The 22,870-nt window shown below is 42.2% G+C and overlaps 1 protein-coding gene across 2 annotated transcripts in view; it reads right to left on the bottom strand.

Moving 5' to 3' along the window:
* Positions 1-22,870, bottom strand: part of ARHGAP42 (Rho GTPase activating protein 42) — a 525,190-nt gene that overhangs the window by 274,187 nt on the left and 228,133 nt on the right. The window contains exon 1 of one of the 2 annotated variants that reach the window (XM_073613053.1): positions 13,176-13,387. The exons of the other annotated variant lie outside the window; for it this stretch is intronic. Within the exon in view, the coding sequence (XP_073469154.1) occupies positions 13,176-13,214 (39 nt within the window). The 5' untranslated portion in view covers positions 13,215-13,387. Of the gene's footprint in view, positions 1-13,175; positions 13,388-22,870 lie in introns of those variants that run through there. 2 annotated transcript variants of the gene reach the window in all.

Below are 22,870 nucleotides of genomic sequence, written 5' to 3'. Positions count from 1 at the left end.
TGCACCACTGGATGTTTACCACTGTGGGGGTATGGAGGGGCACAGGATGGATGATTTCAACTACGACAGCAGCCACCAGCACAAGGGACACTTCTCACTGAATGTAACAACCATCCTTTGTGCTGAAAATAAAATTAACTGGAGGTGCATGCGTGAAGTTGCCTGAGATGGACATGTCCGCTTAGCGCTCGGGACCCGGCAGCCTCATTACTCGAGTCTCATTCCATTACAGACCACACTCGATAACCGGTACGTACGTCACTGTAACTCCTGGGCACAAATTGGTACGATGTATAGCGGAAGGAAAGCACAATCAAAAATGGGAAAGACCCACAAAGTGCTTCTAAAATGGCGGCACCACCATCTTCTCACGCCACACTGTCTCACTCACAGAAGCAGCTGCGGTCTCCAGCTTCCACACAGCGCAGTGAGTCAGATTATGATTTTGGGATATCCCCTAGCTCCCTACAGAACACCTCACCTGGCTCTGACTTACTTAGTCAATTTGAAAGGGTCCTCCATAAAGCCCTTCAAAACACCTCAGATGCCATTACCGATAAACTAACAAGGGAGATCTGTGAGGTGGGACGAAGCATCTCCATTTTGGAACAGAGGGTTGATGAATTTGATGTCACTGCCTCAAACCAGGCTGAAGAATTGGAATTCCTCACAGAGGAATATTCTTCCCTCCAATCTTCCCTTGAAGATTTAGAAAACAGGAACAGGATATCTAACCTACGTATTTGTGGAATTCCTGAAGCAATTGAGGATCTTCAATCAACGGCCACAGCACTCTTCCAGGAGTTTGCCCCTTCCATCCCCATAGAACGATTAGAAATGGACAGAATTCATAGATCTCTAACACCTCGTAAAGAAGATGGTCCACCCAGAGACATTATTATTAAATTACACTACTTCCGCACAAAAGAACAGTTGTTGGAAGCTGCCCATAGCAAAGAGTCCTTAATATTCCAAGGTCATCGATGCCAAATTTATCAAGACCCCTCTCAACAGATGTTTATCAAATGAAAAGCAATGAAGGCACACTTACAAGTGCTCTAATATCATCGTATCTCATATCGTGGGAATTTTCCCTTTGCCATTCGCTTTACCTTCAAAGGAACCACCTACACCTGCAAAACAGCTGACAACTTTCTCGCCACAATCCTAGATCTTCGCCTGTCAACACCAGAAATGACTGCAGAGGAATCTAAACGTTGGGTGAGCTCTGGTTCCCCCCAAAATCAAAGAGAAACTCCTGAACAACTGGCATCCTCCAGCTTCCATAAGATGAGTCGCTTTGCTTCACCTACCCCAGAAGCAGAACCAATGAACTGATGTATCCTAAATTGGTGATATCCTTTTTATAGTGTTTGCCTACTTAATATTATACAAACCATACCCCAATGATAAACCAACCAGAGATGTAATCTATATCCTGGATTCTGGTCTGTTTGCCCATAATTAAAGACACAACTCAGATTCACTTACCTGATTTTTCTATTTCCTGGTCATCTGAGTTTGAACACCTCACTATCGTTCATTAGCAGGGAATGGGCGAACGGTTCGGCCCGAGCATAAGTTCGGGCTGAACTTTGGTTGTTCGGACCTTCAGCGAACAACAAACATTATTCGGTGTCCGCGTCAAATTCGAAAGCCTTGAAACCCCGTTAAAGTCTATGGAGCACTAACATGAAAAACCAAAAGTGCTCATTTTCAAGGCTTATATGCAAGTTATTGTCATAAAAAGTATTTGGGGACCCGGGTCCTGCCCCAGGGGACATGTATCAATGCAAAAAAAAGTTTTAAAAAGGTCAGTTTTATCTGGAGCAGTCATTTTAATAATGCTTAAGGTGAAACAATAAAAATGAAATATTCCTTTAAATATCGTGCCTCAGGGGTGTCTATAGTATGCCTGTAAAGTGGCGCAGTTTCCCGCATCTAGAACAGTACCACAGCAAAATTACATTTCTAAAGGAAAAAAGTAATTTAAACTGATCGCCGCTCTAATGAATTGTCGGGTCTTGGCAATATAGATAAAACTCATTGAAAAAATGGCACTGAACCAAAAATGTAAAAAAAATTGCGTGCGGGTCCCCCCAAAATCCAGGCCCTTCAGGTCTGGTATGGATATTAAGGGGAACCAAGCGCCATTTTTTTTCTAAAATGGTGTAGGGGACCCCCCAAAATCCATACCAGACCCTTATCCAATCACGCAACCTGGGAGGCCGCAGGAAAAGAGGGGGGGGACGAGAGAGCAGCCCAACCCTCCTGAACCGTACCAGGCCACATGCCCTCAACATGGGGAGGATGCTTTGGGGTCCCCAAAGCACCTTGTCCCCATGTTGATGGGGACAAGGGCCTCATCCCCACAACCCTTGCCCGGTGGTTGTGGGGGTCCGCAAGCGGGGAGCTTATCGGAATCTGGAGGCCCCCAGATCCCGGCTCCCCCCTATATGAAATGGTAGGGGTACATTGTACCCCTACCATTTTACAAAAAAAAGTGTCAAACAGTAAAAAAAGCCAGGAGACACTTTGGGACAAGTCCTTTATTAAAAAATAAAAAAAATAAATAAAAATGTCCCGCAATGTAGATCCATCTCACGCCGGAAAAAATAAAAAAAGCCGCAACAACTCTGCTTCCATGGGAAGCTACCGTCGAGTGACGCTTCTTCTCGATGACAGCTGTTATATAGCTGAGGGCGGGGCCACTCGGTGATGTAAACGGGCTACCCTGCCTTCCTCTGAAGTCACATGGTGTCAGAGGGGGCGGGGTCACCCGTTTACATCACCAGGTGGCCCCGCCCTCAGCTATATATCAGCTGTCACCGAGAAGAAGCATCACTTGGCAGGAGCCTTCCATGGAGGTGGAGCTGTTGCAGCTTTTTTTTTTCTTTTTTCGGCTTGAGATGGATCTACATTAATAAAGGACTTGTCCCAAAGTGTCTCCTGTCTTTTTTACTATTTTTGACACTTTTTTTGTGAAATGGTAGGGGTACAATGTACCCGTTGACAATTCACATAGGGGGGGAGGCAAGGATCTGGGGGTCCCTTTGTTAAAGGGGGCTTCCAGATTTAAATAAGCCCCCTGCTGCAGACCCCCACAACCACCGGGCATGGGTTGTGGGGATGAGGCCCTTGTCCCCATCAACATGGGGACAAGGTGCTTTGGGGACCCCAAAAGCATCCTCCCCATGTTGAGGGCATGTGGCCTGGCACGGTTCAGGAGGGGGGGGCGCTCTCTAATCCCTGCCTCTTTTCCTGCAACCTGCCAGCTTGCGTGCTCAGATAAGAGTCTGGTATGGATTTTGAGGGGGACCTCTACGCCAATTTGGCGCAGGATTCCCCTTAATATACATACCAGACCTGAAGGGCCTGGTATGGATTTTGGGGGGACCCCACACTATTTTTTAAAACATTTTTGGTTTGGGGTTCCCCTTAAGATTCATACCAGACCAAAAGGGCCTGGTAATGGACTGGGGAGGGAACCCATGCCGTTTTTTTCAATGCGTTTTATCTATATTGCCAAGACCTGACAATTCATTACAGCCCCGATCAGTTTTAAATTACTTTTTTTCCTTTAGAAACGTCATTTTGCTGTGGTACTGTTCTAAACACGGGAAAACTGCGCCACTTTACAGGCATACTATAGACACCCACCAGGCACGATATTTAAAGGAATATTTAATTTTTATTTTTTCACTTCAAGCATTATTAAAATCACTTCTCCCGAAAAAACGTCCGTTTTTAAAACTGAATTGATACATTTCCTCTGGAGCAGGATCCGGTTCCCCAAACACTTTTTATGACAATAACTTGCATATAAGCCTTTAAAATGAACACTTTTGATTTTTCATGCTTGTGTCCCATAGACTTTAACGGTGTTCGTGTGTGTCCAAATTTTTTTCCTGGTCGCAAGTTCTGGTGCAAACCGAACTGGGGGGTGTTTGGCTCATCCTTATTCATTAGGCCCACTGTTTAAGGAACTTAGATCCCTGCCCGGATCACATATAGAATTATAGTTCCTAAAATTACCTACTAACCAATACAAGACCAGAATAATATCCTCCTACAGTGAATATAATGGTCCACACCACTTACTTACTGTATAACATTAACCTGGATTATAGCCATTGGTCGACCCTTACTCGACAATTAACTTTAATTCACCTATGAATTAACCATAGCACAACTCTAGTCCAAAGTTATCTAGATGACCATATCAACTGGATTCCTATTTGTTACCTCAAGCCTTTATTATACTTGAGACTTGTTTGTTATATAGTTTGTTCCATATATCACTTGTTTGAAGGCTGTCGTAGTCCCGGAGATAGCCACTGCACCTCCACTACTTCCTCGAGTGCCCTACTTTTCGGTTTGGACACTCTTTGGACAAATTGTACACCACCCCTTGGATACTAGCTCCTAGTAGGAGCCACCTTCTCTTTTTTAGAAAACAAGAGCTTCTTACACTCTTCCACTTAATCTAAGTCAATATACACTGACTAATAACTAACTAATCTCTTTCCCAACCTTAGCTTTTTCCTAACCACCCAACCCTCACTGTCCTCTTTTCCAGAGAGGTAATTATACAAATTTTCTACTAGAACCCTTGACTATTTTTACATTGAAGCAATGGCTCCCCTAACTATACTAACTACTTAATGTACAGGGTCTTAACTCGCCCCCAAAACGCACTAAAGCTTTTCGATCCTTCTCAAAACTCTTGGCACATGTGGTCTGCCTACAAGAGACGCACTTTTCATCTCAGTCCTCTCAAAAATTTTTTTAGTCGCAAATACCCTCAGGTTTACACCTCTTTAGCTGACAATAAACAAAGAGGTGTATTAATTGCTTTTCATTATACAACACCATTTACCCTCCAAACGGAACTCAAAGACCCCGAAGATCGATACCTATTATTATCCCGTCTTCTACTAGATACTGAAGTCACAATAGTGACCTTTTATGCTCCCAAGTCCATTGTCATTTCTCTCCCATTTGTTTTCTGTAGTGGAAACTCATAAAGAAGGCACTCTCATAATTGGTGGTGATTCAAATCAAATACTATACCCATTTCTAGACAAATCCCCAACCCCGGCTATTGCCCACCGTCTCTCCTACCAACAACTACTTAATCAATATTTCCTTCTTGACACATGGAGAGAGCAAGACGACAATGTACCCACTATTCCTAACCCCCAAAAATTCTCCCACATAGACCATCTCTTTGTCAATGTTAACACCTCAGCGCATATCCTAGACTCACTCATTATACTGTGTACATGATCTGATCATAATATGGTCATGACAACTCTTTCATCACTAATTCCAAGACTTAAACGCCGAACATAGTACATAAACAATAGTTTGCTGGCAAATCCCTCATATCGACAGACAATTGAAAAAGCTATAAAAGATTATATTGCAAATAACGAAACTAATGATACAAGCCCCTGACTCATTGGGAAGCTCTTAAACCATGTATCAGAGGGGTTTGTATAAGTCAAGCATCTCACTTTTATAAGCAGAAGCGACAGCTTCACAAACATTTGCAAGAAGCATTCTTTGAAGCATCGGAGAACTTCCAAACCGTACCCTCACCGACGACAAAACTACAATATGACAAAGCACGTTTGGAACTTGATCTTTTCTTGACGGACTCGGTGGAAAAGATTCTCCGTAAATCTAAACATACTTTCTATATGAAAGCAAATAAACCAGACACCTTTTTAGCTCTTGCATTACGGAAAACAACCTATAACCCGAAACCCATTCGATTAAAACTAACCAAAGATATATATATACCAGCAACCCACTGAAAATCCTGCATGAAATCCGCAGAAAACTCTCCGAACTTTATAGAGATTCCCATAAGTTTGACCAATCTCGCTTAAATACACTTCTGTCCACAATTCACCTCCCCTCATTCTCCCTTTCCCCTCTCCCTTTCTCAACAAGAAACCCTAGACAGGCCTATCACGGGAAAAGAAATACAGACTGCAATAAAATCACTGAAAACACGTAAACACCCAGGAACGGATGTTTTTTCAGCCACCTATTATAAACGATTTACTGTCCCCTCTCAAAGATGAAGTCTTCAATTCCCTTCTCACAGGTCATTCTTTCTGTTCAGAATCCCTCTTATGCCCCGTACACACGGTTGGATTTTCCGACAGAAAATGTGTGATAGGACCTTGTTGTCGGAAATTCGTGTGTAGGCTCCATCACACGATCGGAATTTCCGACAACGGATTTTGTTGTTGGAAAATTTTATATCCTGCTCTCAAACTTTGTGTGTCGGAAAATCCGATGGAAAATGTGTGATGGAGCCTACACACGAATTTCCGACAACACGGTCCTATCACACATTTTCTGTCGGAAAATCCAACCGGTTCCAGTAATCCATGTCCTATGGTCTGATGAGACTAAGATAAACTTATTTGGTTCAGATGGTGTCAAGCGTGTGTGGCGGCAACCAGGTGAGGAGTACAAAGACAAGTGTATCTTTGCCTACAGTCAAGCATGGTGGTGGGAGTGTCATGGTCTGGAGCTGCATGAGTGGGGATCTACAGTTAATTGAGATACCATGAATGCCAACATGTACTGTGACTTACTGAAGCAGAGCATGATCCCCTCCCTTCGGAGACTGGGCCCCAGGGCAGTATTCCAACATGATAACAACCCCAAACACACCTCCAAGACGACCACTGCCTTGCTAAAGAAGCTGAGGGTAAAGGTGATGGACTGGCCAAGCATGTCTCCAGACCTAAACCCTTTTGAGCATCTGTGGGGCATCCTCAAATGGAAGGTGGAGGAGCACAAGGTCTCTAACATCCACCAGCACCATCATGTTGTCATGGAGGAGTGGAAGAGGACTCCAGTGGCAACCTGTGAAGCTCTCGTGAACTCCATGCCCAAGAGGGTTAAGGCAGTGCTGGAAAATAATGGTATCCACACAAAATATTGACACTTTGGGCCCAATTTGGACATTTCAACTTAGGGGTGTTCTCACTTTTGTTGCCAGTGGTTTAGACATTAATGGCTGTGTGTTGAGTAATTTTGAGGGGGCAGCACATTTACACTGTTATACAAGCTATACACTATATACACTATATACTTGTCACATGAAAAGATATAAAAAAAATATTTACAAAAATGTCAATGGTGTACTCACTTTTGTGAGATACTGTATACTTTTTCATTTAAGAAGCTTAACTGCATATTCTTATTTTTATTGTATTAATAAATGTGTTCTTAAAGCATAAATGTATTGTACCTTGTAAAACACAATAAAATATTTGAAAATAAAATAAAATTAACTAAACTTTATCTTTAACTCAGCAAGCAAACAATATAATTAGGTGTCACTCTTCAGTGGCTAGCAGTCACCCAAACCAGAATTAGCAGCTTTGGACTGAATCTCCTTATCCTATTTCACTCTATAAATGGTTATTGAGAATCTTAACAAGATACAGGCTTATGTGTCCAGGGCAGAGCAAGGACACTTGTAACAAACGTCCAATTAAAATCTCAATGAATGGAGTGATGAAAATAACTTTAATTACTGCTATTTGATTTTATCAAGCCAAGTGTGGTTCAGTGCGTTCCGAAATCCTTACAAGGTAGTGAAACTCTTTTAAACAAACATGAACGTCCTAGTGAAGACACCAAGTCCTTAAAACATCCCATAAACATTGACACAAAGGTCTTCTGTCAAGGAAGGACGTTTCTGTAAAGAAGATCTCCAGTCTAAACAGGAACTCATATACTGTTACTAATAGCAGACCTGTTTAGCTGCCTTAACATTACCTAGTAACAAGATGTAAGGGCTCCTACCATAGAAAACTGGCTAGTCTACCAAAGCAGAATAATGTGATATTTATGTGCTTTTAAAGGGAATATAATCTGGTTTTATATATAAATATTTTTGAAGGTAAATATCAAATATTGCATATTATTATTTTGCATTTTCTTTGTGATCCAGAAAATAAAGCTTCGGGATAATCTTTTCATATGCATAGCTCTCGACTGTCCCTGATTTTGAGGGTCTGTCTCACATTCAGAACAAAGTCTCTCTGTCCCTCTTTCCTCCTCATTTGTCCCTCATTTTGGTATGATCTATATAGTTTTATCAAAAAGTGTTTTACTGTGCTAAACCTTTCATCCAATTTCTAAATGTCTACATTCATGAATTCCAAAAGCCAAAATAAAGGAAAAGTAAGGGTAAAAAAGCACAAGTGGGTTTAACCAATCTTTTTTGTTTGGACAGTTTTCCTTTAAGGGGGCATGGCAGGGGGTGTTACTTTTGCTAATAGGTGCCCCTCATTTCCATCTCAGAAAGTTGAGAGGTATGCATATGTATCTCTTTACTGCCTTTAAAAAAACTACTGCTTACAGCTTTGGTACTCCAGACAGATAATAAAAAGGAAACCAAGTGAGCTGTTTATTTGTGCGCAATTTGTCTCACGCGTGATCACCTTAAAGTGGTAGAACAGCCTAACAATTCATAAAAAATGTTCCCTTCCTCCTCTTACCTACCCTGCCTAACCTGTATAAAACAAATCTGTATACTTACCTCTTTTTATTCTGGTTCGGCCACGTGATCCTGCAGCTCTGGTTCCCCTGTGTCAGGGAGTGCCTGTAGGCAGGTTCTTTGTTGTTGCAATAGTTAGCTAGTGGCTGGCCCAGGCTGAGGGGGGGAAAGAGTTAAGTGTGTGCGCTCAGTTCTCAGGCCTTTTGGATCCAGCCTACTCACCAGTGATATAAATATGGGAGAAGGCTGGGCTTAGGGCTTTTTGCCCTCTCTTGACCGCATATGCTGGGAAGGAGGACTGCTGCGCCTTGCAGTCCGTCAGAGGGAGAATACCAACATGGACTACTACCTTGCAGAGGTATGCCTGGGCAGTCATTCAGGTGTATTTAGGGTTAGGAAATGGACTCAGTTCATATTGAACTGTATCACTAAAAAAAAATTTAGGTAAAGTAGCATCAACTGTTCTGAGCCTGGTCTGAAGTTATTGAAAGGGGTGCATGTTGGTTCTGGCATATAGAAAAAAAAAAACAGGGTCTGTAAAGCACAAAGGGGTATGAAGCTCACTTACTACAAAAGGGTTAACTCCGCAAAACAAGGAGGAGGAATGTAGTTAATATGAGTAACCAATTACTAGTTCAAGACACAAGGCAACTAGTCATTAGGCATGTTACTTTGGAAAGGTGACAGGTCCTCCGGTAGCGAGGGGGTCGATGTTTCCAGTAGCAACCAGAACTGAACCCGCATAATGGAGATCCATGGCCTGGTCACAGGGTATGGAAGTGGAGGAGTGCATGTATGAGGTCTGCTCTATGTGCACGGCAGGGCCCCATATTGTTACTGGGAGTGAGGTAACAGAGGTATGCTGGACTGGTGGAGAGGGAGCAAGCTCAGCACGTCCCTCCTAATGCAACGTACAAGTTACAAGTGTAGTGACATTGGACAGATTTTTCAGAGGAACTCTGTATGTTTACTACTGCACACAGTGAAGGCTCACCTCCAAGTCGGGGATCTGCCTTGATGTTAGAATTTTCACATGACCTCAGTCTCTGCCCGGTCCAGGGAATTGATGAGTGTGCAAAAGGTACCCCTGTGTACAGGGTGAGTAGACCCCGCTCACGCAGCTGCTGCAGGGGAGAGGAGGGAGTGCCGACAACGGCTGGACTATGGGTGACGTCATGGCCCCTGGAATTCCCAGCTGTTGTTGAGCGTTCCCTTGCAGAGGGGAGATGGAGCTGCAGAATCACATGAGTGGACTGGAGAGGATTAAAAAGAGGTAAGTACACAGCTCTTTTTTTATACAGGTTAGGCAGGATAGGTTGGGGGGGGGCATTTTTAAGAATAGTTAAACTTAGGGTTTTCTTTCACTTTAATTTGTATAGTATGTTTTTTTATTTCAGTAAAATACCGCATTATGGCCACTAGATGGAGCTGATGATCAAAGGAAGTAAACATATTGTGCAAATTATGGCGATTAGTTATGACAGCTGTGTGATGGCTTAAATGATATCTAAATGTTCATATTTTTTTGTTTTTTTTAACAAACATGTCATACTTACCTCCTCTGTGCAGTTGGTTTTACACAGAGTGGCCCTGATCCTCCTCATCTGGGGTCCCTCAGCGGCGCTCCTGGCTCCTCCTCTTCTCGAATGCCACATTGGAGAGCCGCTCTCCCTCAGGGCACTCATGTGGGCACTCTGTTGCAGCAGCAGGAGCCAATGGCTGTGCTGCTATCAATCTTTCCAATCAGGACCCAAGACACTGGCTGGGGCTGGTGTGCTCGTCCCTATCGCTGGAAAGACCGGGTTCAGGTAAGTAAAAGGGGGGCTCTGGGGGGCAGCTACATCACAGGAGGTTTTTCACCTTAATGCATGGAATGCATTAAGGTGAAAAACCCTGAGGGTTTACAACCCCTTTAATGCCGCGTACACACGAGCAGGCTTTTCGACTGGACTGGTCCGACGGACCGAGTCCGGCGGACAATTCGATCGTGTGTGGGCTTCATCGGACCTACAGCGTACTTTTTTGGTCGAAAATCTGACGGACTTTAGATTTGGAACATGTTTCAAATCTTTCCGACGGACTCGAGTCCGGTCGAAAAGTCCGCTCATCTGTATGCTAATCCGACGGACGAAAACCGACGATAGGGCAGCTATTGGCTACTGGCTATCAACTTCCTTATTTTAGTTCGGTCGTACGTCATCACGTACGAATCCGTCGGACTTTGGTGTGATTGTGTGTAGGCAAGTCCATTCGTTGGGAAAGTCCGTCGGAAGTCCGTCGGATAGACCGTCGGACCAGTCCGGTCGAAAAGTCCGCTCGTGTGTATGCGGCATAAGACATTCACACAGTTTTGTTTTTATGAATAGATCCCTAATTCATGCAGGCAGGTGTTCATTACAAATCACTGAGGCATATTTACAAAGCAGTAAAAGTAACATTCACTAAACATTCCCTGCAGGTGAATCGCGCACCCGGAAGATACACTTGCGGTAACTGGTGAATATCACATTTGCTGAATTATAAATATACCCCAAGTGTACTTTTAATATTAGCCACTTGCAATCTCCTGTACGGCAGAGGGAGAAGCAGCACAGGGAGTTGTGGAGTTGTGCTGCAGTGCTCATGTGCCAACAAGGAATTGGCAATCAGGAGAAGAGAGCAGATTGATAGAGGGATGAACTCATCAGTCTGCTGTTTCTCCTTCACTTCCCAATCAAGCTGGAAAAATGATGCAAAGCGCTAAACTCAAAAGTAAGAGTCTTAATATGTATATTCCAATAAAATGTTCCACTTGCAGTCCACAACCAACATGTTTCAGGAGGGTCCTAGGAAAGCCCTATGGCTAAAATAAACACAAAAATGTAGAAAAATTAAATAAATAAGTAAATGTAAATATAAAGTATTTACCATGCCAGCATAAGGCCAGTAATGACTGGTCCTCTTTAAGCATGCCAGCCCTGCATCCCTTTCAGGACATGATCTTCTTGTAAAAAACTGGTAAGATCACCACAGAGAACAAGGTGTCCCAGCATTTACGACCTCTACAAATCAAACCTGTCACATCAGGAAATATTTCTGCTCTCTGGAACATGGTAATCCTTGCCATGCTTCACAATAAATATGTTTTTATATCCTCACAAATATTGTCAAGTCCTGGATTTGACATTAATAAAAAAAAAAGTCAGACCTACCCATACACAACAAACCAGCTTTATGTCTGATGTTTTAAACCAGCAAAGGTCAATATGCGGGGATGGAAAGCCGAGGAGGAGAAGCGTACCAACCACAGCTGAGGGGGTATAGGTCACCAGCACTTATTTTCATATGTCAGACACAAAGAATAGACTCATCAGAATGAGGAGAAGCTTGAGACTGCATAGGTAATGCATTGTAGACATTGACATTTTACCAGTTCTGCCCAAAATCTTAGATCTCTTATCCAGAAATATTAGTTTTAAGGTAAATTAAGTAATGGCACATGCCCGTCAAAAAAAATAAATATTAGTAATACAAAAGTAGATCTAACCCTGCCAGGATGAAATTAAAGGCTTGAGTAAACAGGCGTTCCTGTCAAACACTGGCTTTTGCATTCAACCACAACAGAAGTGTAAGGTAGGGCACAGAACTGCCTGGTGTACATCCCCAAAGTGGCCAGTAGATGTCACCATAGTTAAGGTGGGGAACCTTGTAGTGATGAGTAGGCAATGTAGGTTTCTAGGTAGCTGCTAGAGGTCCCCAAAGTAGTGAGTGGGGTGTAATATTGCTAGAGCGTTACACTCAAGCCCCCCAAAAAATGCTATGCCTGCCCCACCCCCATGTATGCACGAACATAGACACACCTGTTGAGAGCGCCTACGTATGAAAACGTTGCTTGCAATACACATGCTACATATCGCCGTGCAAGCTGAAATGAGAGCAGTAATTCTAGGCCCAATACTCAAAGTTAACTCTAAACTGTTGACCTGTTAAGGCTTTTAAATAGTTGCCTATAGAAAATATAAGGTACCGAAGTTAGTCGTCATTTTGCAGGCACACTCAAATGTAAAGCTTCACATGTTTGGTATCTGTTTACTCGGTACAACCTCATCTTTTATATTTTACCATGGATGGGGTAATACATTGCATTTGCATACCCTAAAATTAACTTTAGTTTTTTTTTTTTTTTTACTGAAATGTGGCGATTGATACCATTTTATTCTACACAACATCTGCTTTCAGAAAATGTATAATGTTCGGGGAGTTCAACTAAAAAAATGCAAAAATGGCTTTGGCGGCAAAAGGTTTAAAGGTCCATTAACATTCGGCACCAAGGAGATAACTATTTTGGTAGAAACTTCAGTAGCTACATTAGTAAATTATGTAAAATAGAAAATACGGTTTATATGAATCTCCATTTTAGACATTATATGTAATAAAAAGCTAAATAAAATAAAAAGTGTATATGAATTAGATCCAAAAGACAGACAGCCATAAAAAATAGAAGGACTGTGCAATTTGGCTACTAATGGAAGATAGTTGAACATTATGAAAACAGTAAGGTGAGTCCTTCCCACCCGATTGGGTTAAAACACAAAGTCTGCCGTGTTTAAACCAACCAAGAGACAAAAATACAACCAGCTGACTTTACTATGACTGTTACCTTATGATCTCCCAGCCTGGGGCATGCTGTTTTAGCCATTGAACAAGTGCAATGTACGGCCCCTTCCAGGCACGTTTATTACGGCGGCATTAGGATGACGGCTACTTAAATAGTCAAAGTTTTCATAGTAGATTAAACTATTTAATAAGCCGATGCCTCTCGCCCGTTGCTGTTGTGCTGTTTTCTCGGTCTTGCACTGCATTATACTTCCTGTCACTGGGCTTTTGATATTTCAAGTGGTTCTAATAAACTGCCACCAGGGATTTCTCATAAATCATTCACAGATCATTACTAGGAATGCTTTTATATGGCAGGAAGAATATTTTCCAGGCCGTTTCCTTCTCTTGTGAAACCTTAAATACTTCATTGAATTCTTTTCCACAGACACTTAATTGCCGGCTATGTAGACTCGTCAAGGCAGTGTGAAATAGCTGTCGAGCTTATTAATGGCAGTTTGTGCCACTTTGTAGATATTAGATAACATGACATTTAATGGAAGCATAAAGCCAAAGCATGGATTACGCACAACCAGATAAATAGGTTTTTCTATCTGCTTTAAAAGTGCCATCGCTTTAATGTCGGACTTTATGTACTCGCCTTGTGTGTTATAGTGTTTATACACAAGTAACAATGGTTCCTTTGTTTAAAGGGTTCTTCACTCTTGTTTTACAAGGACAGTTATTAGATAGAGGGAATTTAGCTAATCCCTTCCCACCCCCTCCTGATGGCCCTTTAAAGCAGAACTAAACTCTCTCAGTCAATATGAACTATTTTTAATCCTTCTACTGCTAGCATTTGTAAATTGATAAGAAGGTATATTATATTTTTACATTTTTGTTACATGACTGCTGAGAAGCTTAGGTACAGTTTGACCAGCTATTATATACCAATATCTTGCCTTCCAAAAAGACACCAGACTGATTTAAGTTGGAATTAGGGCAAGGCCACAGCTTTATTGAATTTACCAACTTTAACAATATTCAAAATACTATATAACAATGCCAGTCACGGTTATACCGTGAACATCCATAACAAAACACACAGTCTAGGAGGCCTGTCTCTACCATCAGTGCAAGACAGGCATCAAACTGATCCCAGACTTAAACTTGAGGGCATGGCCCATAAATTAATATCCATCGTTGGCAAGGTAAAACTGCCAATAAAGCTGTGACGAAACTCACAACGGGTGGGTGGGCAACTCTTGTGACGTCAGGATCTCTTCAGAGTAGTAGGACGTGCCCGTGCGTAGCTTTTTTCTACAGATAGGGCACCACCCAGTCGTCTCATGCCTCAGTGGCCAATCCCATTGGAGCCACTAAAACTCCCTGTCCTGGATCACGCCCATGTACCAGCCAAGCTTCCAGCAGTCAGGGCTCCCTTTCCCTAGGAGGCGTTGGGTTAAGGGGCCTTCATTTCTACAGTTGCTTCCTAGGCCAAAATTATGTTATACATCCCAGGAGTCTTCAGGAGGAGAGGAGGGGCTTTCTCAATAAAGCACTCCCTCCCGTCTACATGCTTCAGCTAAGTGCAGATGGATTCCAAGAAATGCTACATGAATCATCTGCCCTTACTCAGAATAATCACAACTTGAAATGCTAGTGTGGTGTTTTTTTAAAGTAATTTCTCAGAAAAATAAAGCATGGAGACATGGATGGATGGGTGAGTTTGCTTTGAATATTAAAAATGAATTAAATAGTGTATTCAGGGCAAAAGTTTCTGGTCAGCACAGTGACAAACTCTAGGTCTGTTTATGATAAGTGGGATGGCCTCCTGATCATGTGACCACTGTGAGAGCCAATCAAAAAAGGCAGCCAGGAAAGGACGGGAAAGGGTTAATTAAATATCCCTGTATGGTCATTAAAAAAAAATACTTACTAGTCAATGGAGTCCAGCATTGTCTTCCTTGCACCTTCCTGCTTGTGCCGCTCCTCTCCCTCACTACAATCTTGAAATATCCCACACATGTGCAGACATATCACAAATTTCTGCCAGGTTCCAAATACTTGGAAGAGAACAGGGGAAGGAGTTCTGTAAGTGAAAGTAAAACTACAGTGGAGAAAGGTCAGGCAACTCCTGGGACACACACGTCATTGGGGGGGGGGGGGGGGGACCTGTGGTGTAAGCTACACAGCATCATGTAGCAGAAGTTATTTGTACATGATTGCACAGTGCTGTAACATGCTACTGCAATTCGTCTTACAAAATTCGACAATGAGTGACTAAAGCTGGTCATAGGTGGTTCGAATATTGGCCAGTTCAGCAGGGACCGGTCAAGATTCTAACCATGTATGAGCAAGCTGAATGTATACAAAATGATCGATCGATCAACTTGGGTGCAACCAGACTGTTGGATTTTACATGTGATTATAATATCTGCTAGCAGGAATCACTGTGCTCTCCCATCGGAGAATGGCTTCCCCCGCCGGGAGAACACATTGGCTACGTGGGAGAGATTCCCCCATCAACACTGACTATGTCTGGCTTAAAATGTACTCAGGTAGGTAAGAGAAACAGGTTTTCTTTAACAACTGTATATATAATATATCAGTCACATAGGGAGTTCCTTGTTTTCAGTTCAATACACTGATAAGATTATTTAGTGCAAGCAGACATAAAACAAAACATTTAAAGGGACACTAAACTCTGGTTTAAAAAATAAAAATTATATTCAAGTATGTATTCTGAACTCAGAAGAGTCCCTTCTATTGCTTTCAGCGTTCTCCAAATCTTTACATTTTTTCTATTTACTCCTGTGATACCACTTCCTTTTTAGAGGATCGCTAGGTTCGTCCTCCATTGACCCACTATATGCATAAACGTAGTCAATCAAAAGTACAAAAAAATAGCTAATAAAAAAAAAAAAAAAAAAAATAGCTTTTTGCTCCAATACTTCCCTTCAAACCAGAGTCTTCACAGTTTTCCTCATCATCACTAGGTGCCCTTAGTTTTCCTGGCTGAATGATGCCCAGCATTAGTCAACCCATGTCCTCCGGCTGTCATGGACCCAGCCTATGCCTGGTTTCCACTGAGCGGATCGGTTCGGTTCGGTACGGTACGCTACTTTGGGTGTTTCCATTATGAAAGCGGCCCATACAACCGAACCAAACCGTTCCATTCAGGGTCCTGCTTCAGATGTGGGGCCATAGAAAATGGAACGGTTCAGTTAGGGCGGAGCTACGATGCATTACACTGATTGGTGGACGTATGACGCCATGACGGCATTTTTTCTAAACCCACGTATGGCCCCTGTCGGTCCGACTTGCAGTGGAAACGCTCGCCTGAATAGGCCGGACCATTCTAGGCCTTCCAAACCGATCCGACCTGAACCAATCCGCTCGGTGGAAACGAGGCATTAACTGGATAGTGAAAGTGAAGCATGCTCCTTATCTGCACATGAGCTGATTGGCCTCCCACTCTGAACTCTGTTGTACAAGGACTGCAAAGGGCTGATACCGGGTCAACTTCAGGCACATTGCTTCCATTAAATACATTCCATGAAGAGTTAATGAATAAAGAACTATATTATTTTGTGTATTTTATATCTGCATATGGTTCAGCTATAACAAAAGACATTGACAGACTTGGGCTGTCTGAGTGTAGCAAGCAAGTCTATGCTATGGAGGTGGAAGGGGGAGCATCGATGAGACACTTTATTGTAGGTGGAAATCTATTAATTGGGAAGGTTTTCAAGCTCATCGTATCGACCTTGTCCCCATGGGTAATTGGCCACCGGGGGCTGGCTACTGCCATAAACATGGGACTGTTTTCCAATCTGGCCAAAAACCTGCCAAATCAGAACATCATACCTACAGTATTTCTACCTGTAGAGATAAAAAGTAAATTGTCAGTGTCAAAAAAAATATACAAATCAGCTTAACCAACCTAGCCATGAATATAGTAATCATGTAAATGTGTGTAAAATAGATGTGGAATTCATCTTTATATATTTGCCTACAAAAGAATCTCTGTCCATGTAACAAATCTATTGTCAGATATTCATAATTAAACAGTGTCTGACGTACAGCCATAAAGCACATATTTTTGTAAAAGCCTATTTGGGGGATGACAAAAATAAAATTGAAAACGAAAAAATATGCGTCATCCAGACTCCTGACACTAAGCAGACACAGAGCTAAATAAAGACTCAGCAAGTTGCTTTGTGTTTTCTCCTACATGAAAGGCATTTCAGCAGAAATAGTAGTTTGTATCACTGAGAGACCTTATTGAAAATCTAATCCAAGCCTGGGGAATACCCCAGTGCCCTGAACACTGACTCACACTTCACTCCTTCCAATGACGAAATTTCTGATCTAAAGGTGGTTAAAAAACGAGAATACAACTGTCCCCCCTCCCCCCAATTACATAAAGAATGACTAACTCATATGAACGATACATTGAAACTCAAATAACATCTTTCAACATTGGGGTTATACCTCCAAATTTGAGAGTAGGTGGGTACTTGTTCCCTTGATTTAATAACCAATTGAGTCCTACAGGGCTAGAACACGTCTCATTCTCCATGTATAGAACATGCTATGATGTATGGTCATAGTTATACATATCTGCGTCTGTGTTCTGATATGACCTGTGATGAATTAAGAAATTATGATGTGAGACAAACTTGGGGATGATGTCAAGATGCAGCATCAGATGCTCTGTATTGTTGTTATTGCAAACTGCAATTTTTCACCCACTGGTTCCTCCTGCCTACGTTCACTTCACTAACCCTATTCACACCTGTCAAATGTCCCTCATTTGGAGATATTGCCCCTCTTTTTTTGACTTGATAGAAAGATCTCTATAAAAAAAAAATGTATTATTTAAATACCCCAAATTTAGTGCACCAAACTTTTTATATAACCTTTAAATGAATCTATTTGTTGCTTATTTCCAGTCCTGGGGACTACTGATATTGGAATAAGAAAATGAAGGCAATCTCCCCAGCAGGGACAAAGATGGACCTCAAGGTTCAACTTTAACCTTGCTAAACCTACGCACAGGTATCTGATGACTGACACCTGATATTGCCTGTATTGGTGGGCAAAGTGATGGTGGGGAGGTCAGTGGCTTCAGCCATTGGGTGACTATTCATTTTCAGAAAGGTTAGTGATGATGGTAACGGAATGTCTGCTGAATATCTATAGTCATGCATGTCCAGAATTGCCATCTGATGTCTCTGGGAAGCTTAAATATAAACTACAGTTTATTTCCAGTGAGTGCCTATTTTAAGTTATTACTGTAATGTTCTCCTTAAAGAAAAAATGTTTATAATTTCAACCATCTTCAATTCACTGGGAATTGCAACTAAGATTGAAAGTAACTGACCAGAAACCAAGCAATTAACTGACTAGAGATGAGCCAACGGTTCGGACCGAACTGAGGTTTGACGTAAACTTTGGCTGTTTAGGCTGTTCGAACTTTAGACCATTAAGCCACCTGTTCCACAGTAGCGGTGCATCATATATTGGACTGGTATTTCAACCACTTCTACATATGACAACTTCCCGCTGTTACTGGTTCCTAAGAAAGGCTAGTGTTACCGTCAAAATCAGCTATGTGCCCCAGGTTGTTGGGGTTTTTTGGCGAGTTGGTGGGTGGCATGATCGTCATTGACAATAGATTTACAATGAGTGAGATTTTTATTTTTTTAATAAAGGATGTGTCAAACAACATGGGGACAAAGTGCCCCCCCCGCCCCAGAGCGCCCCCCCCCCATGTTGAGGGCATGTGGCCTGGTATGGTTCAATATGGTGCAATACAATGCCTCCTTACCGCCTCTGAAGAGCAATCTGTGTGAACGAGCCCTTACAGATTTTTTTCTAGAAGTTATAGCAACACGATTAACTAAAGCACTGGTGTGTCCCTAGGCTTACAGGTGGTCTTGACTCACTTAACAGTGAAGTGCTCCTGAACTGGATTTAAGAAGTGGAAATTAAAGTGATGTAACCTTGTGCTCACTTCAAAACATCCAATCACGTGTAGAGGAGTTTAAAAAAAAACAGCTTCTTCTTCAATTAATTTCTCATCTTCATCAATTTTTGTGGACTTGGGCCTTTTTTGCTCTTATGTTCTTAGAAGGTATAGTGAGTACTTCCCAAAAATGATCCATAATCAAATAATATTATAGCAGCAGCAGCAGCAATATTCCAGGATAGAAAGATACCAGATTAGTCCTCAGGAATACATATGTCGATAAAAACTAGTTTGTATATTTTACCTGAGACCCCACAGTGCAAGTTTAATGCAAAATGCTCAGAATGGCTTCCGGACCTACCAGGAAAAAGTTGAGTTCTCATTGAGTCTTTTCAGCCTTCTCGCACAGAGTGCTGATTGCTTCATTCTCCAAAAATATCGAACTTCCTCTAACACCTTCTCAAAGGAAATCCCGGATGTGCAAGAGCGCACAAATCTTACAAGAACTCTGCTTGACAGCACAAGGTACACTAATAAAGCTTGTTTAAAGAGTCAGTCTTTTGTGTGGCCTCTCACCCCTCTGACACCTCTACTCCCAGTGAGAGCTGAGTAAGAAAAATAATCACCTTACAAGAGCTTAAGAAAAACATTTCAAAAACGGAATTAAAGCTAAAGTTGAATCTACTTATAATTGGTCTGTCCTGGTTCCTCTCTTGCCTACATTTTTCACCTTTACGTTTCCATTACATACTATATTTTAGACCCAATGATATCATCACTAGATATCTGTGCTGTTCTATGTAATGCAGACAGATCATGGCTGGGGGGAGGGGAAAGGGCTAAATCAGTAGTGTTCCACCTTTTTGAAATGGGGTTCCTCAAGTGCAGCCCCTGACATCACCAAGAGGCAGAACATAAAATGCTGTGAATATTCATTATCAGGGACAGCAGACAAACAACAAACTATTAGTTAAAGACTATGGACATGATACAAGAGATGGCCAGAGAAACTGTGGACATGATACAAGAGACGGTCAGAGACTGCAGACATGATACAAGAGATGTTCAGAGACTGCAAACATGATACAAAAAATAGTCAGAGATTACGGGCATGATACAAGAAATGGTCAGAGACTGCAGACAAGATACAAAAGATAGTCATAGACTGCAGACATGATACAAGAAATGGTCAGAGACTGCGGACAAGATACAAAAGATAGTCATAGACTGCAGACATGATACAAGAGATGGTCACAGACTGCAGACATGATACAAGAAATAGTCAGAGACTGCGGACAAGATACAAAAGATAGTCAGAGACTGCAAACATGATACAACAGATAGTCAGAGACTGCAGACATGATACAAGAGATGGTCAGAGACTGCAGACATGATACAAGAGATGGTCAGTGATTGCAGACATGATACAATAGATGGTCAGTGACTGCAGACATGATACAAGAGATGGTCAGTGACTGCAGACATGATACAAAAGATGGTCAGAGACTGCAGACATGATCCAAGAGAAAGTCAGAGACTGCAGACAGGGTGTTTTCAGTACAGGAGCCCATACAATTGTGCTAGACCAAAGGTGAGGCTGGAGTTCAGTTTTAAAGGAACCCCATGGAAACTTCATCCATGGAACCTCATATTCTATAGCTCATTCAAACTTTCTTCTGCATACTGCCTGAAATGTCAAATCTGATTCAGAAAAAAAAGGCAGAGACCAGTTGTATCATAAATTGTCTCTTAAACTCTATCTGCAGCTCTGTTAGCCTCATGTTTCAGGCAACGGGAGATGGGGGAAGGGATACATAAGTTTTATAGCTGCTTTAAAAGATAAATTGGGAGCTGGAGTTCCAGTTTAACCAGTCTGGATCCCGTAAAAAGTTGCAATAAAGCTGTAGCCAGCCCCATGACAATGACTCACAGCGGTTGATTCATGTATGATGAATAATTGAATTGCTGTGTGTTGTACAGCTCCTGAGCTCTCATGAGTACCTGTAATCACAAAGTAATCGCTGAAAAACTCAAGGTTATAGTTAACACAACTGGATTTGCTTCTCTGAAAGTCATCCCAGGAATACATAAATCATTATTAAAAGATCATTTTCCATATATGATCTGCCTGCATTCTGCAAATACTGTCCAGAGAATTTATAGAAAACCTTCAGCATTTCTGAACAGCTGATAGATAACTGCTATACTTGCTGCACCATAAAACCTTTCACTTTTTAACACAGCTTAGGATGAAACCCACTACTCACTGCTACCATTGCTTGATTGCCAATGAATCCACTCGCTGGATGCTCTAATAGCCCATGAAACCCTGGTGTAAATGTAGCATGCAATTTTCTGGTTTTTATATCAATACTAACCCATAGCATCCCTCAATATGCAATATGGGGAACTTTTCAATAGATTACTGAGACCCCATATTCCATTTTGGGATATGTTGGAAATTTTCTTCAATTCTGACTTTTCAAAAAGTCTGCATTTGCATACCACTAGTTCCTGTGTTTTGGGAGCTCAGTCCAACAAGAGGCTGACAAGATGTAATTCCATGGGCAATATTTAGTCCTGGTCCCTGTCCTAAAGGAGCTTACAATCTAAGATCCCCATTTAAATTGGAACTAAAGTCTGAATTTTAAGGACTGAGAGCAGGCAGGCCCTTTATTGCAGAACGTACACATGCAATGTCTCTTCTGTAATAAAATAAATCTATCTGTGCTCTTCTTTAGCAAGTAAATTAACTGTGCAAGTGCAGCTCAGTTTACATTCCGGCACAGATCCTGTGTGCCACAATGACTGAACTACCGTGCATGCGTGACGTCATCCCACACAGGTTAATGAAGTTGATTGCAGTCCATCACTTGGAAGAAGACAGCGAGGGGCGTCAAACTGTTGAAGAGGAGGTAAGTATCCCAGGCTTTCGTTGTACTTTAACATGTGTACCAGTGGCGGCTGGTGCTCCAATTCGGTCGGTCGGTCTGTTCGTCAATCAAACCCCCCACCCCGTCGCTCACCCGTCCGTCCGTCTGTCTGCCCGCCCACCAGCTCCGCATTTATCCCATCCAGGTCGCAGGCAACTTCAGCGGCTTCCCCTGCATCTCCTCCTCGGAGGCTTCCCTCTGCATCTCCTTCTCCTCTGCGGCTTCCTCCTCGAGGGCCAATAAGGTCACTTCTCCTCTCAGCCAATCCGGTCTTAAGAAGTGCTTCCTGATTGGCCAGGAGGAGAAGCAGGAAGACAATATTGAATATTAATTTGCTATTGTCACACAACTGGGTGGGCTCAGGGCGCAGTGCTCTGCGCCCCAGGCCCATCCTTTTTTGAAGATAATCAGAGCCTCAGGCTCTAATCATGTGCTTAAAAAAAAATTGAAATCCATGCATCTGGCACCCTGCATGTAGATTAGTGGCGGGGCGCATGGATTAGGGGGCGGCCCCCTGCTCTCCTTAATGGAGCAGATGCCACTGATGTGTACATACACTTTCTAGGGCCAATTAGGACAGGACCTGGAAAACAAAAAACAAAACAGGACTTCCCAGAATTTGTGCATTTGGGGACACTTTTTTTAACAAGCAAAAGTCCATCCCAAGGGCTCATAGGTTTTACCTAGAATCAGAAGGTATATGTACTAACTTTAATTTCAGGCACCACCTCTGGTGAAATCTGGTATAGCTACGACCAACGAAAGCTGGGCAGGAGTCCTGTAAAAATGGGTGCAGCAGATTTCCATTTTTTCTAACCACCTTTAAATACATATTATATTTATAGCATG

This window comes from Aquarana catesbeiana, linkage group LG02 (assembly GCF_042186555.1).
Source record: "Aquarana catesbeiana isolate 2022-GZ linkage group LG02, ASM4218655v1, whole genome shotgun sequence".
NCBI classification, from domain to species: domain Eukaryota; kingdom Metazoa; phylum Chordata; class Amphibia; order Anura; family Ranidae; genus Aquarana; species Aquarana catesbeiana.
This window is presented reverse-complemented; position numbering and strand designations above follow the sequence as displayed.